Below are 15,924 nucleotides of genomic sequence, written 5' to 3'. Positions count from 1 at the left end.
TGCTAGAAAACACTCCTCTGCTACTCACTGCAGAAAAATTGTGATGATGTTTATTCAAATTGATGATTTTCTGAAATGCAGATTTCTGTCGGGGGGGAAATGTCTATCTGTGGCACACTTGCTGTACCTAATCCTCTTTACCTGTGGACAATAATTTTTAAAAATAGAATCTTATTACATTCCCTACAAAGACTAGCTCTTTCTTTTATACGTTATTTTGTATGATGTGGGTTTTATTTCCTAGCATTTATTATAGTTATCATTTTATATTTATCTATGTGATTATTTATGAATGAATCTTGCCCTCTGTTGGCTGTAAACTCTCTGAAGGCAGATACCACTTCTGCCTTGTCTGCCTCCCAGCTCAGCATTTGGCTGATATGCTTCACATATATCAAAATATAAAATTTCCCCCAAAGCAGCCCAGATTACATGAACTTGTATGAATCAGGCCCTTTGGTATGCCATATACAAATACATCGGAAGGATATACATGTGCACTCACTTGGAGGGTTATTTTGTTCTCAAATAGATTCCTAGATTGTTACAGGACTATGCTAAATGCCCATTCTTTTGTTTGTCATGTATCCTAAATCAGCAGCAGTACTGTTCCAAGTGGATTTTCTCAATTCTAAGCCACTTTCAAAAACCCAAATTTAATTTAACAAAATACATAACAGATATGAAAATGTAGGTTACAGAAACTGAGTGTATATACATCCCATTAGAAAAGAAAGAAATGATTTAAAGGACCAACTTTGTTTAATTAGAAAAAGACATAGAAACACATGCCAATCTAATTCATATCTTCTTTTGTGATAGGATTATTCCATGGCTAGGTTGAGTGGCCTGGCCCCTCACAGTCTCTTAAAGGCAAAATGGAACTCTGAGAGATGGATGACAATCCAGTTGGGTGGATTCATAAATGGCTAAATATTCACATTGACCGAGTATCTATTGATGAATGGATAGATATCAGCTATGACAAGAATTTTTTCTTGACTCATTATTTGCTGAAGTTTTTTTATCATAGTGAACTAGAAGCATATTTATCTAATTTAAAATAACTAGTGGAAGGAGTGGCTTAGGGACATAGGTTTTGGTGTCTAAAACAGTTGAGTTTGAATCTTAGCTTCTCAGATTAATATCACCTTGGGCAAACTATTTGACTTCTTTGCAGTTTAGTTTTTCTATTATAAACTAAATACTAATAACTGCCTTGCAGAGAGTAGTTATGTATGTTTGAGTCCCTAGATAATCGACACTCAATAAATTATTGGGCCTCCCTGGTGGCTCACCTGGTAAAGAATCTGCCTGCAATGTAGGAGACCTGGGTTTGATTCCCTTTCCTCCAGGGAAGATCCCCTGGAGAAGGGAACGGCTACCCATTCCAGTATTCTGGCATGGAGAATTCCATGGACTGTACAGTCCATTGGCAAAGAGTCAGACATGACTGAGCGAACTTCACTTCACAATAAATTATTGTCATTCGTATGATAACTCAAAAAATTAGAGGTCTGATTAGATATGAAATAATAAAAGGTAGTGCATAACACACAGTGTATTTGATGGTTTTTGCTGGATTATACTGAAATAAGTATTGGGAGATAATTCTCCATAGGTCTGTTGCATTATTGCCTATCTTGTGAGCAGAGGCACAGACTGTCTTTGCTCCAGACTATCTTTCAAGGATGTTTGTATAATAAACAGCCTTAGAGGATGAAGATAACATCCCCCTCTCTGACAATAGGCAGGTTTGCTTACAGCCTTAGAAGACAGAGATAGCTCCCTCAGAAACCTTGGCTGCCATACTTCCTCCTCTTACAAATGATTCAGATTCAGGGTTCTTCTCCTGTAACACAATACACAAAGTTTGTGCTTGTCACCTGGGCCACTTTCACATCGCCCGGTGGAACCTGGGGCTCAGGGAACAGCACAAAATCTGATATTCTGGCTCTTCATATGGCTTTGAATATTAAACTGTCCTTTGTCGCTGAATCAGGAGTGTCAAGTCCTCTGGCAGTGTCCATGACTCTAAACTGGCTTATCTATTAGCTTGAAAGTAGGGTGAAATTTCAACCTTCTGAGGTTCTTAACAAAACCCTCCAAATCTCAGGCGCTTATCATAATGTAGGATTATTTCTCCTTTCCACAGACACTGCCCACTTTACATGTTGGCTATGTGTCACTGTAGGTCAGCTTTGCTCTGCTTCAGGCACCTTTTTCTGAGACTGAAAGAACAGCCCCCATCTGGACATGTCTGTCGTTAATGGCCCAGGAAAAAGAGTAGTGAAGGAGCCACCTATGTAGCTTTTAAAATATTTGCTTGGTCATGGCGTACATCACTTTCACGTATACTCTACTGACCAAAGCAAGTCACGCTGAAGGCCTGGTATTAGTGGGGTGGCAAATTACACTCTTCTCACAGGAAGAACTGAAGTATTCTCACCACATATGGAAAAAAGCAAGGATGCACAAACTTCTTACAAGGTGGGAGAATGCATAATGGAAACAGTAATACATTCTTCCACATATATATAACACACGCTCAGTAAATGATAACTATGTTAGGACGAGTTATATTAGGACATGACAGACATAATTAGTTATGTTAAGACAAAATAAAAAATTTAAAAGATTTTCTCCAGGTTTCAAAACTGTCTTCTCATAGTTCTGTATTATACCTGTGACAGTGAAGAACATACCAACATTCAATGATTTTTGTAAAAAAATCTTGATAGTAGGAATGGGTTCAACAAGATGGTGTATAAATTGGAGTGAATAGAGTACAACGGGTGTGCTTGTGTTCAAACATGTACAGGGACACATAAACATAAAAATCCTATTTTTAAGAAGGATTAAGAGAAATGTTTCACTACTATTAAGAGAATAAACATATACATAATGCAAAGTTTTGATCATGCTGTCATTTAACAATCAAAACCAAAGCTCCTAAAAGAATTATTTCACAAATATGCTTAGCAACTCTTCTATTCCCTCTTGAAACTTTCTGTTGTTTTTCTCAAAATCACCACCAAGAAATAGAGGTATATGAAGGGTTATTTGTGATTTTTCCACTGGATTGTTTCACATATAATCATCCTTTGAGCCATCTTTCCACTACATAATCTCTTTGAACTCATTACCTGTACACTGCCACATATACAGTCTAACTCAGCATGGAATAAATACATCTTACTTTGAGGCCAATGAACCTCAATGAATCAAAAATGACCTTTTTAGTCTCTATGACTAATTTCAAATCATAAGTCATACTTTTGGGATTCTAAGAACTATAGCAAGCAACTCCAGTCTACCAAGTCTTTTTAAACCTTTACTATTGTCTCTTCAATTTAATAATCCCACATGCCTTGATCTATTGACTACATTCCACCTTTGTAAACTGGTTATGCTCTATTCAAGGGATATTTTCTAAATTACGTAAGTGTTTAAATACCCAAATATTTAATATCTAAATATTCATGTTACCACAGTATTTATATAACATCATTTGGGATATTCAATTGTTTCACTGTTCTTCTCCATGCTTAACATAAGTGTTTTTATTTCAGCATTTGAAATTTATATACTTAAAAGTAGATTTCAGCTACATCTTGTATTACTTACATGAGACTTTAAGGGCGTGAAGTGAATAATGGCACTCAGTCATGCATTTGAGTGCACCTGTGTGCCTGTGCACATTCTTTATTTTTTATTCATTGTTGGATCCAGTAAGTACGTATTGAATGAAAAAAAAAAAAAAGATAAATTAAGACAAACACTAAATCTGAACCATCTTCTGAAAGTACAAAATAAGACTGAGACTTTTCTGAAATTTTTCCAAAAAGAAATGTAAATATACTTCCTGTCCTTCAACATTTTCACATCTTGTCTCAACCTTCCAGTATTATTCTTCATCTCATTCTTAAGAACAACATTCAATCCACATTTACTCTGAATTCTACTTCTTAATTATAAACAATTGTTTGAAGCTCTAGCTATGGCTGATGTATTTTTACCTTACAAACACTATTCTCTTGAACTTCCTGCTGGAAGAATGTTAGTAACAGATGGTGGAGCTTCTCGAGATATAAAATGAGACTTTGCATATCAATGCAAATCTGACAAGTGACTTAATCACAAAAGACACTCTCCTTCAAAAAAACAATCATCTAGGCAACAGTGATGAACCCTAAGAAAAAAGTCATCTTAGATATAGACTTTTCTGTATTTTTCTATTTTCTTTAATTACACAGGCTAACAGTTGAAGCAGCTTGCTATTTATAGTATTTAACTTGATTTTAGCTTCAGTTTTCATGGGGAGCATAAAGCAAGAATCTTGCATTTATTCCTCAGTTTTTTTAAGGAGTATGTAGGCATCAGTGCACTTAAGTATAGTGTAAAAAATTAATACAAGGCAGAATTACATCAAAATCATCTAGGCATGTCAAGGTGCATGAAATATTCACAGTGATGAGAGTAAAGGGATACAGAGAAGGCAAAAGTATCTTTGGAAAAAAATAATTAAGGGATTCTGCCTAGCAGACAGATTTCTATAATCTTTAGATAATATTTTAAGAACATAATTGGCACATTTTAAAAATTGCCTTTTCTTTTCCAATAGCAAAGCCTGATCACAAATCCTTATCTGTGAGTATCTATTATATTTGTTGTTTTGGTTCAGACTTAAGGTTCTTTGGGCTTCCCTGGTAGCTCAGCTGGTAAAGAATCCATGTGCAATGCAGGAGACCCCAGTTCAATTCCTGGGTTGGGAAGACCACCTGAAGAAGGGATAAGCTACCCATTCCAGTATTTTAAGGCTTCCCTGATGGCTCAGACAGTAAAGAATCCATTTGCAATGTGGGAGACCTAGGTTTCATCCTTGGGTTAGAAAGCTCTCCTGGAGGAGGGCATGCCAACCCACTCAGGATTCTTGACTGGAGAATCCCCATGGATAGGGGAGCCTGGTGGGCTACAGTCCAGGGGGTGACAAAGAGTTGGCCATGCCTGAGCAACTAAGCCCAGTAAGGCTCTTTGCTATCATTGTACTTTGGGTAATTTCTTATTGGGGTAAAGAGAAGAAAAGATGAAAACCATTCATTTCAGCAAAAAGCCTAAGTGACAGAAAGGGGACTGGAGGTGAGCACAGTTTTAAGGGTCATATAAGTATCTGGAAGATGAGAGCGAGGATTAAAACAACACAAAGGCAGTGATTGGAGAATACTCAAACTATAAAGGAGGGGCAGAGAGAAGGAAAACTGAGCCACAGAGCAGAGAGTGCCATATTCCAGTCACTCAGAGACAATGGGGTCTTCCTTTGTCACCTGAGCTCTCCAATGGGTGCTCTGCCCTCTAACACCCCATCTTTGTGGACATGTTATGACCCATCTCCTTATTCTTATCTCTTCTTATTCAGAGTCTTAACCATCCTTCCTAAAATAAAACTTGCCACCTCAACGATTACTCTATGCTGAGAAAGATATTAATGAAGTATCAATACATTATTTTTTGAGGGATACCAACATTTGACTGAGGGTTTTCCAGAGACAAAAGCCTTAAATCTAAAGGAATGAATCTCAAATCTTGGGCATTTCACATCTATCTATTGGTTCCTGGGAGCTTCCAGTGTTCCCTAAATCAAATCACACATGTGGCTGCTGGTTTTCCTGTACACTGGCCTTGAGGTATTTTATAAAATGTTCAAAGGACTCAAAACGAATGAAAAGAACCTCAGTCTACAATTACCAATTGCAAATACAATGATACAGTATCATATACCAAAAAAATTACACTCCTGTGTACACTATTGGTTAAGGGAAATTTTATGTCAATAAGATTATTTTATTCACACCTCCTAAGCAGAAACCTGGGCTTTCCTGGAGGCTCAGTGGTAAAGAACCCACCTGCCAATGCAGGAGACACAGGTTCGATCCCTGGGTCAGGAGGATCCCCTGGAGGAGTGCATGGCAACCCACTCCAGCATTCTTGTCTGGGAAATCCAATGGAGAGAGGAGTCTGGCAGGCTACAGTCCATGGGGTCGCAAAGAGTCAAACACAACTTAGCAACTAAACAACAAGAACAGTAAACCAATAATCTATTCCTATTGTAATTAATTATTATCATAGGAGTGCATCAGTCTGCTTAGGCTGCCATAACAAAATACATAGAGTGGGTGACTTCAACAGCTGACATGTGCTTTCTCACAGTTCTGGAGGCCAGAAGTCAGAGTTGCCATCCTGGTCAGGTTCTAATGAGAGCTCTCCTCCTGGCTTGGAGAAGGCTGCTTTCTTGCAGTGTCCTCACAGGGCAGAGAGGGTGCTGGTGTGTCTTCCTCTGCTTATAAGGGAACTAATCCATTCATGAGGCTCTGACTCCCACGTGTGCTAAGTCACTTCAGTCATGTCCTACTCTTTGTGACCCTGTGGACTGTAGCCTGCCAGGCTCTTCTGTTCAAGGGATTCTCCAGGCAAGAATACTGGAGTGGGTTGCCATTCCCTTCTCCAGCCAAGTCCCATAGATGTTATCTAAAGCTAATTACACACTGAAGGCTCTATTTCTAAATATAATCATATTAGGGGCTAGGGCTTTAACACATGGATTTTGGGAAGACACAATTTAGTCCATGGCAGTGAGAGAACACTCCTTGAAATTTTAAAAATAAGCATGAACAATAAAATTATGTATATGTGGGGAGATTTTTATTACCCCAAATATTACCATGTTTTTTTAATAAGAACTTCCTGCGAATTTAACTATCCCTGAGTATCTTTTCTTTGGCCTCATCTCTAGATTTCACTTCAGATCAAGTTGAATGGCAAGGCCATTCCTGTGCACATGGAAACAACCACCACTCCAGGTTCCTCCAGGCTTTTGTTTGAAAGCTCTTTAATTTAGTAGGTGAGCCTCAGGCTCTTAAATTTCAAAAATAAGCAGGATTCCACTCAAGTGCCTTTCTCAGAAGCTGGTTGGTTTCTGAAATGCCTGAACTCATTATCCTCATGTTGAGGTTTGCAAGGCAGACGTTTCTCAGCCCCTCAGCAGCACTCCTCAGTCAAGGGGATGTCACCCTAGGAGCTCCCCAGGGGTCTTTAGGGCTCCAGATGAAAATAATCAACATTCCAAGCCAGTAAACACAGCAATTAATTAAAGGCAGCTGACCTTCAAAGAGAGACGAACTTAAAGCCAAAAGTTTCTAACCCAAGTTATTTTTATTTTGACTACAAGATTCTTGTGAGTTAAAAAAAAAAAAAAATGTGTGATAGAGAGAAACATGAGGTATTGGATGAGCAAGACTAAGTCAAGCTGAGAAAAAGAACACCTGGCTTATATTATGTTGCTTAAGGATTTCTTTGTTTTTTATATGCCCCCAGCCCATTTTTATGATTGAAATAAGAGGCATGAAATTTGTCTATTCAATCATTATAGCAAGAGTAGCTATGTTGGATCAAGACAACCCTTAGAGCTAGTATATCCACATGAACCCAAATCAATCACCCCAAGTGTAACTATAGCCCAGTAGGTCATATCGCTACAATTTTGATAATTCAAAGGATGAGAGGGTGTGAATCACAGTACTATGATTGCATATTGTATTCGAAACTGCACTAGTCTAATCCAGACATGAATTAACCCTGTGAGTGTTAGGATTTGGGCTAGGAAAAGAGAACAGATATAAAGGTTACTCAGATGTGCTTTACCTTCAGAAAATCTCTAACAGTAGAGAACATGACATATATATGGCATAGGGTAGGCACTGCTCTGTTTATGTAAGCAGTCAGTCATCCCTTGTCTTTAAATTAATAACCATAATGCACAGAATACCCCCACTAAACTTGGTGCTTCTTACACATATAATTTTCCTTGAATCAACTAGTCTATCTCCATTATTCTTTCTACACTCTAATCAATTTTTGTTTTGGAAAATAGCCAAGTTTTAACAGTTTCTGAACTAAATATAAAAAAGAAAGTGCAAAAAATGAAACAATTTCTGGAAATCATTTTTTTAAACTAAGAAAAATTCCAATTAGCTTAATATTCTCTTGAAAAGGAAGCTTTAAATTTATCTAAGAATATTTTTCTCTAGGTAATGCAATCATGTTTACAATTTAAATAGTTTCTTCAGGTTTTTGGTCATACATGAACTGCTTACACAAATAACAGTGGAATTTCTGTTCCCAGAGTTCAGGAATATCACATAGGTAGAAGCAATTGGGAGCAGGAATGGCAACCCACTCCAGTATCCTTGCCTGGGGAATCCCATGGACAGAGGAACCTGGTGGGCTACAGTCCATGGGGTCGCAAAGAGTCAGACACGACTGAAGTGACTTGACATGCACACATACAGAAGCAATTGTATATGGGGCTACTAAAACTAATAAGAGAAAATACATATTTAATTAACATACTTTCTCATTTTTCCCATCTAATGTTATAATTTAAAGTCAGATCCTATAAATTCAAATAATGTATAAGTTATCTGAAACTCATATTTTTCAAGACTCAACCAAAAAAGAAAAAGCAGAGTATGCATAACTATAATAATTAAAACACCCAATTCTTAGAAAGAGACATGTATAGAGTTTCAATATATCTAAATAACCAACAATTAAATACCAAGCAAAATTTCAAGCATTCAAAACAATACTGAACTTTGTCTAAATGCTACATGAGAATAGGTAAAGCTGTGGGTTCCTCTAAACCACTGTTTATCAAGCCATGACTGACTTGCACTAGGTGGTATTATTCTGATTTGGGGAATACTTGCTAAAATACAGTTTGCCAAAACCCATACAAGTACTACCAAATCGGTATCTCACAGAGGATGGGAAAGCTCTATTTTCAATCTAGCATCCCAGTTGATTCTGACCCACTCTAAACTTTGTAAAACAGCACTCTAAGATTTTAGTTATGGATGACAAAGAATCAGATTAGAGAGCTTCCAAATGGAATCAGAAGCTTTGGCTCTATTGCTCTTTTTATCTTCTCAGGGAGATTTTTTTAACCCCTACATTTCATATGAATCGGTACTAAATAAGACTCTATGGTCTTAACATCCCAGTAATACCTTGAGAGAACCAATATCGTAGAGTCCTACTCTGGCTCTCTACATATGGAAGGTAAGTTTTGGTTGTCACCAAAGATTCCTACCATCCCTGTATATACACTCTTCCATTTTTCCAGGTTTCAGTCAGCTGGTGCACTTACTTATCACAAAAGCCCCGTGCTCTATCTGTAAGAAACCTTGGCTGTTTCTTCTTATTTTATTTGCTTTGGTTGAATCACCTTCTTATTTACTTATCTTTTGATCAGTTTGTTTTATTGTTAGTATTAGAGTCTGAATGTTTTAGAGCAAAAACCTACTTAGTTGAGCCTTATTTTCCCTATAATCTTTTTAATTAAAAATTATTTTTAGCTTTGACAATTAAAATTGTAATATATTTTAAGTGTATAATGTGATGATTTGAAATCCATACATATTGTGAAAGGATTCTACTCATCTAGTTATTAACACATTTGTCTATATATCAATAGTTTGGGGGGTAGTTGGTGAGAACATTTAAGTTCTCCTCTTTTAGCAAATTTCAGTTATACATACAGTGTTGTTAACTGTACTCACCACAGTACACATTAGTTCTTGAGAGCCTATCCATGTAAAGATGTGTACCCTTCTACCAACATCTCCCTATTTACTCAATCCTTCAGCGCATGGCGACCACTTTAAAACTCTCTGTTTCTACAAATTCTTTTTTCTTTAAATTCACATGTAAGAGATATCATACAATATTTGTCTTTCTTTGGCTTATTTCACTTAGCACAATGCCCTCAAGGTCCATCATGTTGCAGCAAATGGTAACATTTCTTTTTTTCTCACAGCTGAATAACAAATATACTTTTGTGTGTGTATGCATACATATATGCACATAATGAATGAAGAAATTATGGCGTGCACATATATGTACATGTTTGTATTACAATATTTTGTACATCTGTATGTACAACATGTATGTACAATATTTCTTTATTCATTTATCCTCTCATGGACACTTAGGATGTCTTCATATCTTGTCTATTATGAATAATGCTGCAATGAACATGTACATTCAAGTACATGTAAAGATACCTCTTCAAGATAATGGTTTTACTTTCTTTGGATATATACCCAGAAGTGAGATTGCTGGATCATCACTTTGTTTCCATATCACTCTCTAGAGTCATCCAGTGCTTTCTGGAAAGTACCCCATGCCATGACCCCAATTCCAACCTCCACTGGCCTCTACAAACAGAGTCTCTTTTTTCCAAAGATGTCCTTGGATATGTTCCACTAACTTATTTCTAAACCAGGAGGCACCATTAGAGCTAAGCTCATTCACAGATCAGAAAACCACTTATCCATTAAAAAAAAAAAAATTGTATTAAGTGCTTGTGATGAGTCAGGCACTGTTTTATATCAGTGAACTGGAAAGACATGGTTCTTGACCTCATGAAACTTAATTTCTATTAGTGGGAATTAAAAAAAGAAAATAAATAAAGAAGTGAAATAAGATAGTGGCAAGTTATGAAAAAAATAGCACAGTAATAATAGTGATGGCAGAAGTGTGTGTGTGTGTGTTTCACTTTAAACTGGGTACACAGCCAAATCTGCTCCAAACTGGGGAAAATAGGGAGCTGCTACAGAAAGACCTAAGGGAAGAGAATTCCAGGAAGAGGATCCGCCTAGTACAGAAGACCTATGGCCTGTTCAAGTAGCTGAAAGACCGGAGTGGTGCAGAGCATAGGGAAGACTGAGATCCGGGAGCCACCTGGTGCGAGACCCCTGAAGGCGACAGTCAAGCGAGTCAGAGAAAACACTGTAGAGAAGTTTTCTAATTCTAATAGCAACAGGAGGCCACTGAAGCGTTTCTTGTAGGAGAGAGACCTGATTTGTGGGTAAGATGGCCCCAGCTGCTATCTGGATATTAGAGTTTAGAAGATGAAGAAGGAAAGCTTGTGGGCCAGTTAAGGAACCTCTCGTGGTTGGGTGAGAGAGGCAGTAACAGAAGTGGGTGAAATAAGGCAAGTTTAGGATATGATGGTGGCAGAATTACCAGGCTCTGATGGTAGGGTGCAGATGGGAGTGATAAAAAGTGAGACATTAAGGACTCTGAGCTTTTTGGCTTGAGTAACTGGGTAGACGGTGATGTCATCTACTAAAATCTGGGAGATCTGAGGAAAGAAGATGGGAGTGGGAAGGAACAAAGAATTTCACTCTAGACATGTTAAATCTGAGATGCTTATTGACTATCCAAGTGTGATAAGATCAATCTGGAGATATAATTCCAAACACCAGTGCATAAAATACATCTTTTAAAGACATTAGATTCATTTTTTCTCAGGGAGAGCTTTAAATAGGGATGAAAGAATAGGACAGAGCTCAGGGGCAGGCCAAGGGAGAGAAAAATGAAAGTGAAAAGAGGCTGAGAAAAAAATGACTGGTTGTACAGTTTCAAGGAAGCTAAGAGAAAAAAATTCTCAATATGTTTTAAAGAGGAAGTGGTCAACTATATAGAATACTGTTGAAAGGCTAAATAAGAGGAATACATGGGAAAGATCACTGGTTTTGGCAACATGAAAGTAACCCTGACAAACCCTAAGCCAAATGAATGAATCATCTCTTCAAAGCCTAGGCATCTAGCTGGGCTGACAAAGAAAATGATCGAAGAAAGGTACAATGGTGAAAAGGAAGAGGATGCAAAGAAAATCTTACCACAGCTTCAGACACTTAGCAGCTTTTAATCTTAAACTGTCATACAAGAACAACTAACAATAAGATTAAAAACAAAATAAATATCACATACTAACTGGAACACATATTAAATCAATCTAAATATGAATCTTAGAATTTATCAGCACAGGATAAAAATGTTATTGCTCCAAGTTCAGGAGACATAAGGAGACTTTTGAAAAGACTTCTAATTAATTATTGAACAAAGAATAGCCAAGCAAAGTCTACTAATATAGTGCATCTGTGGAAGTACTCCTAGGAGGACTTATCACTCCCCACTCTGTTCAGGGTGAAGCTCCAAAAACCTGATGATTAATATCGATCTCCCATTTGTTAAACAGCTCAAGTCACCCTTTGTTATTTAAATTGTACTGAATTTGAATCTGCATAGACTGCAAGAAGAGAAGGAATCTTGAAGCTACATAAAATAACCTCACTTCAGTCTTAAAACAGAATACATTAATCTTTTCTGGCACTGCTTCCCCACCAAAACCACAGAACTCAGTGCTACTCCTTGGTGAGTCATGCTGTAAAATTTCCAGTTGACTTATCCACAGAGAGATGGCACCACATGAAATAGAGCCCATAGAAACTTGGGAGAGAGGTAAGGCTTCATGTCTTCAACCTTCTGCTTTGGCTCTGACTTCAGATATATTACACCAAAACCAAGGCTGAAATCCAGGGCTTTGAGCTGAGCAAGTTGCAAGGATGAACCAGGACTCTTTCACAGTCAGATCCTAAACTGATTCTCCAGATTGCATCCCAAGATCTGCATTTCTCAAAACAGTGTTCTCTTGCCACATTCACCTGGTGCTTAAAAAAAAAAAAAAGCAAATCTCAAAGCCCTACTTCACACTTACACACCAAAATCTATAAGGGGCAGGTAAAGACATCTGCATTTCTAATAAGCTCCCTTTAGTGTTTTTTAGGTATGAACTCTTGGCCTAATTTGTGTACTATGGATGATTATACAGCATTTTTGCAGGGTAAGGTATTTCACCTTTTGGTTCATTCTCCAGTCCATTTTACAGCATACTGTCAGATTAGTGTTCCTAAATTCCTATTATCATTTCTCTACCCTGCCCAAAAGCCTTCTAAGTGCTTCACAGCCCAAAGGATAATGTTCAGACTTCTTTGTGTGATACTCAAGGTTCTTAGTCATGGCTTCAGAATTTGCCCTTCCCACAACTGAGTTTCCATCAAAATATAAAATTGCTCAAATACCCAGTATATGTTGTATAGGCTTCTACCTCCCTGCTTTTAACTTACTCTATACTTCTAGAAAGTTACTTTCTCATTTGCTCAGAAGCCCAAATTCTGTCTTTTCTTTGAACTCGTGGAAGCCTATCCATTTCTTTCCAGCCAGAAGTTCTGTGAACATCATAGTTCTTTATCTCTCTGTCTCTTGCTACAGGGTGTATACGTTCTACCTTTTATTCTATGACAGTGTGGCCTATTCGCACCCTGCAGAAACTGGGAACAACGACTCCTTTCTCTACACTGGTATCAGCAAAATAAGATTTCCATGGAACCGTTAGGGGAAGCACACTGACAAACCGCCCACCCTGCCCAGGCACCATAGTAACCATCTGCATGAGTTTTACCACAGGAGGTCCTGGTGAGGAACATGGAACTAATAAGCCACCACCAATTGGAACAGTTGGGAAAGGTCAAAAGGAGACACCACCTGTTCGACCACGTCCCAGAATCCTTCTCGCTGGCATCCATCTTGGCTGAACAAGGTGTGCACCACCAGGAAGGACTCTGAATCAGAATGACTGACTAAAGACAACTGGAAACTAATCCCATCACCATAATACCCCAGACTGCAAGCCAAGTGGCAGAGCTGTTCTCCTGGGTTCCCTTAACTTACTGCTCTCTGCCTGGGTGCCCTTTCCCAATAAAATCTCTTGCTTTGTCAGCATGTGTCTCCTTGGACAATTCATTTCTGAGTGTTAGACAAGAGCCCAGTTTCAGGTCCTGGAAGAGGTCCCCCTTCCTGCAACAGGACTGCCACAATTTTTGTGTAATACTGCCTTCTGGCCACACTAGTTGATCCAGAAGTAGAAGTCTGATGCAAGCTATGGCTACCATGGTGTTCCACTACTTGACAAAGATTGATTGTTCCAGGATGGGCATCAGAGGCCCGTCAGTCCTTTCTCATCTAGATTTTGTTCCACAGGTCATAGTTAGTTGGCTCAGGATTGGCACATGAGCAACCCTAGAGACTGAGAGTCAGAGGCACCAACCGTGATATGTATTGTAACTTTGGGAAGCAGAGCACAGCTTTGGACATGGGACTGAGCTTCCCTCAGCTCCACAAGGCCTTGGGGTGGGGCATCAACTCAGGGTAGGACTGGGTAAGGAGGCCACTTCAAATTGTTATTCACCATTGCTCTCAGGGACAAGCAAGGGAACCTCGTGATACTTTGAGGGAGCCATCAGCACACAAATAATTGCTTTGCTTGCAACCTTATTTCTACTGCTTTATTAGTTTTTCTTTATATGGGGATGTTGAGTGGAAGAAAAAGTTCACGCTACATTTATAAAAAGTTGAAAGTAATACTTGCAAAGGATAGTATTTCTCTCCCCACCTTCCCTGATGCCCCCATCCGTTCTCTCTCTCTCTCTCTCTCTCTCTCTCTCTCTCTCTCTGTCTGTCTTAAAAGATTATTAGATTTCCTCCTTTGGGGAGGGGTGGTTTTGTTGTTTAGTTGCTGATGCGTCAGATTCTTTTACAACCCCATGGGATTTCCCAGGCAAGACTACTAGAGTGGGTTGCCGTTTCCTTCTCCAGGAGATCTTCCTGACTCAGGGATCAAACCCTCATCTCCTGCTTGTCAGGAGGGTTCTTTACCACTGAACTATCTGGGAAGAAAAGAATTTTGAGAGCAGGTGCGATCTGGACACCGAAGGCAGAAGGGAGGCTTCTACTGTGTGTTAAAAGAAATAGGGGCTAAGAACATAGAATGTATAATGAGCTTTGAAGACATTATAGTTTACTCTAGGCCAGTTTATTTTCAATCAAGCCAGAAGAATATAGAGCATATATCCCATGCATCTGTAAATGATTCTGTTTGGCATGATTCCTGATGTTTTTGGTTGGTTTATTTTTAAACTAGATTGAAGTTATAGGAAAGCACATTCAAACAGATACACTCTGCAAAAGATCATGGTAACAGTCCCTATAGCCATATTGAAGATTTTGAGGAATTAAAAACAGAGAATATAGAAAATAACTGCATAAAGAAGGCATGCTTCCTGAACCTAAAGGATAATCATATTTCAATTTAGGGTAATATCCTCATACACAGGTATATCCTATTTAAACCCTTTTCAAAAAGGATATCTTATTCATATTCTTCCTTAAAACCAAATAGCAATTCTCCTTTGCTAAAACAAATAAACAAAAAAGTGCTATAGATACTGAACTCCAAAAGAATTAGTAAGACAGTTAGGGGTAGTGATAGGGCAAAGAAGCACAGAATAAAAATTCACATGGATACAATATGGTATGGGAAATACATAAAGGCTGTAGAGAGACCTCTCGGAAATCAAATAGTAGTTTCATCTAAAGAGAAAAATACTTCAGCTAAAGCATGGTAGGATTTTTTGCCCCCTCCCAAATTAAAATATAAAGTATTAGGTGACTGAAATAAAATCAAATGAAAACTTACTCTTGAAAATTTATTTAAAATTTTTATAAAGTATACTTTTGTGACTCAACAGTAAATATCACTTGAAAAGATATAACAGTTAACTAGCAATGTCCACCTGGATAAAAAGGTGATTTAAATACCATGCACTTTGATGAATGGCTTTTTAAATGGCCTTGCCCATTTTGTACCATTAGTTTTCAGTCATTTCAGGGTAATGCATGGAATATGAAGATAACAGTCCATTGAAATCATGTCTTTAGATTTAAAGAATAATTCACTCATTTAATGGTATTACCATTCCCTATGCAGTACATAAATTTTCTTTGTTTGAAAGACTGTGCAAATACTTTTTTTTTGGTTTGCTTTTTGCTAATATCAAAAGAAGTATAAAATTAAGTAATTTTGTTTTAAAAGCCTCTGGACCAAATATTTTAAGGTTAGAACTTTTCCTAGACCAGAGATTGTATAATTCCATAATGACTTGGAGAAATTACATAATTTAT

The 15,924-nt window shown here is 37.8% G+C and overlaps 1 protein-coding gene across 9 annotated transcripts in view; it reads right to left on the bottom strand.

Moving 5' to 3' along the window:
* The window catches only part of IMMP2L (inner mitochondrial membrane peptidase subunit 2), a 984,232-nt gene that overhangs the window by 212,371 nt on the left and 755,937 nt on the right, over positions 1–15,924 (bottom strand). The window contains exon 8 of one of the 9 annotated variants that reach the window (XR_008717862.1): positions 11,595–12,575. The exons of 7 other annotated variants lie outside the window; for them this stretch is intronic. Coding sequence is in view for 1 of the 2 variants with exons in the window: in XM_055590369.1 (XP_055446344.1) it covers positions 12,417–12,575 (159 nt within the window). In the remaining variant the exon portion in view is untranslated. Of the gene's footprint in view, positions 1–11,594; positions 12,576–15,924 lie in introns of those variants that run through there. One more of the 9 variants, XM_055590369.1, reaches the window with a different exon arrangement.

Source organism: Bubalus kerabau, chromosome 8 (genome assembly GCF_029407905.1).
Source record: "Bubalus kerabau isolate K-KA32 ecotype Philippines breed swamp buffalo chromosome 8, PCC_UOA_SB_1v2, whole genome shotgun sequence".
Taxonomy (NCBI): domain Eukaryota; kingdom Metazoa; phylum Chordata; class Mammalia; order Artiodactyla; family Bovidae; genus Bubalus; species Bubalus kerabau.
The sequence above is the reverse complement of the archived record's forward strand: the minus strand, read 5'-3'. Positions and strand labels throughout refer to the sequence as shown.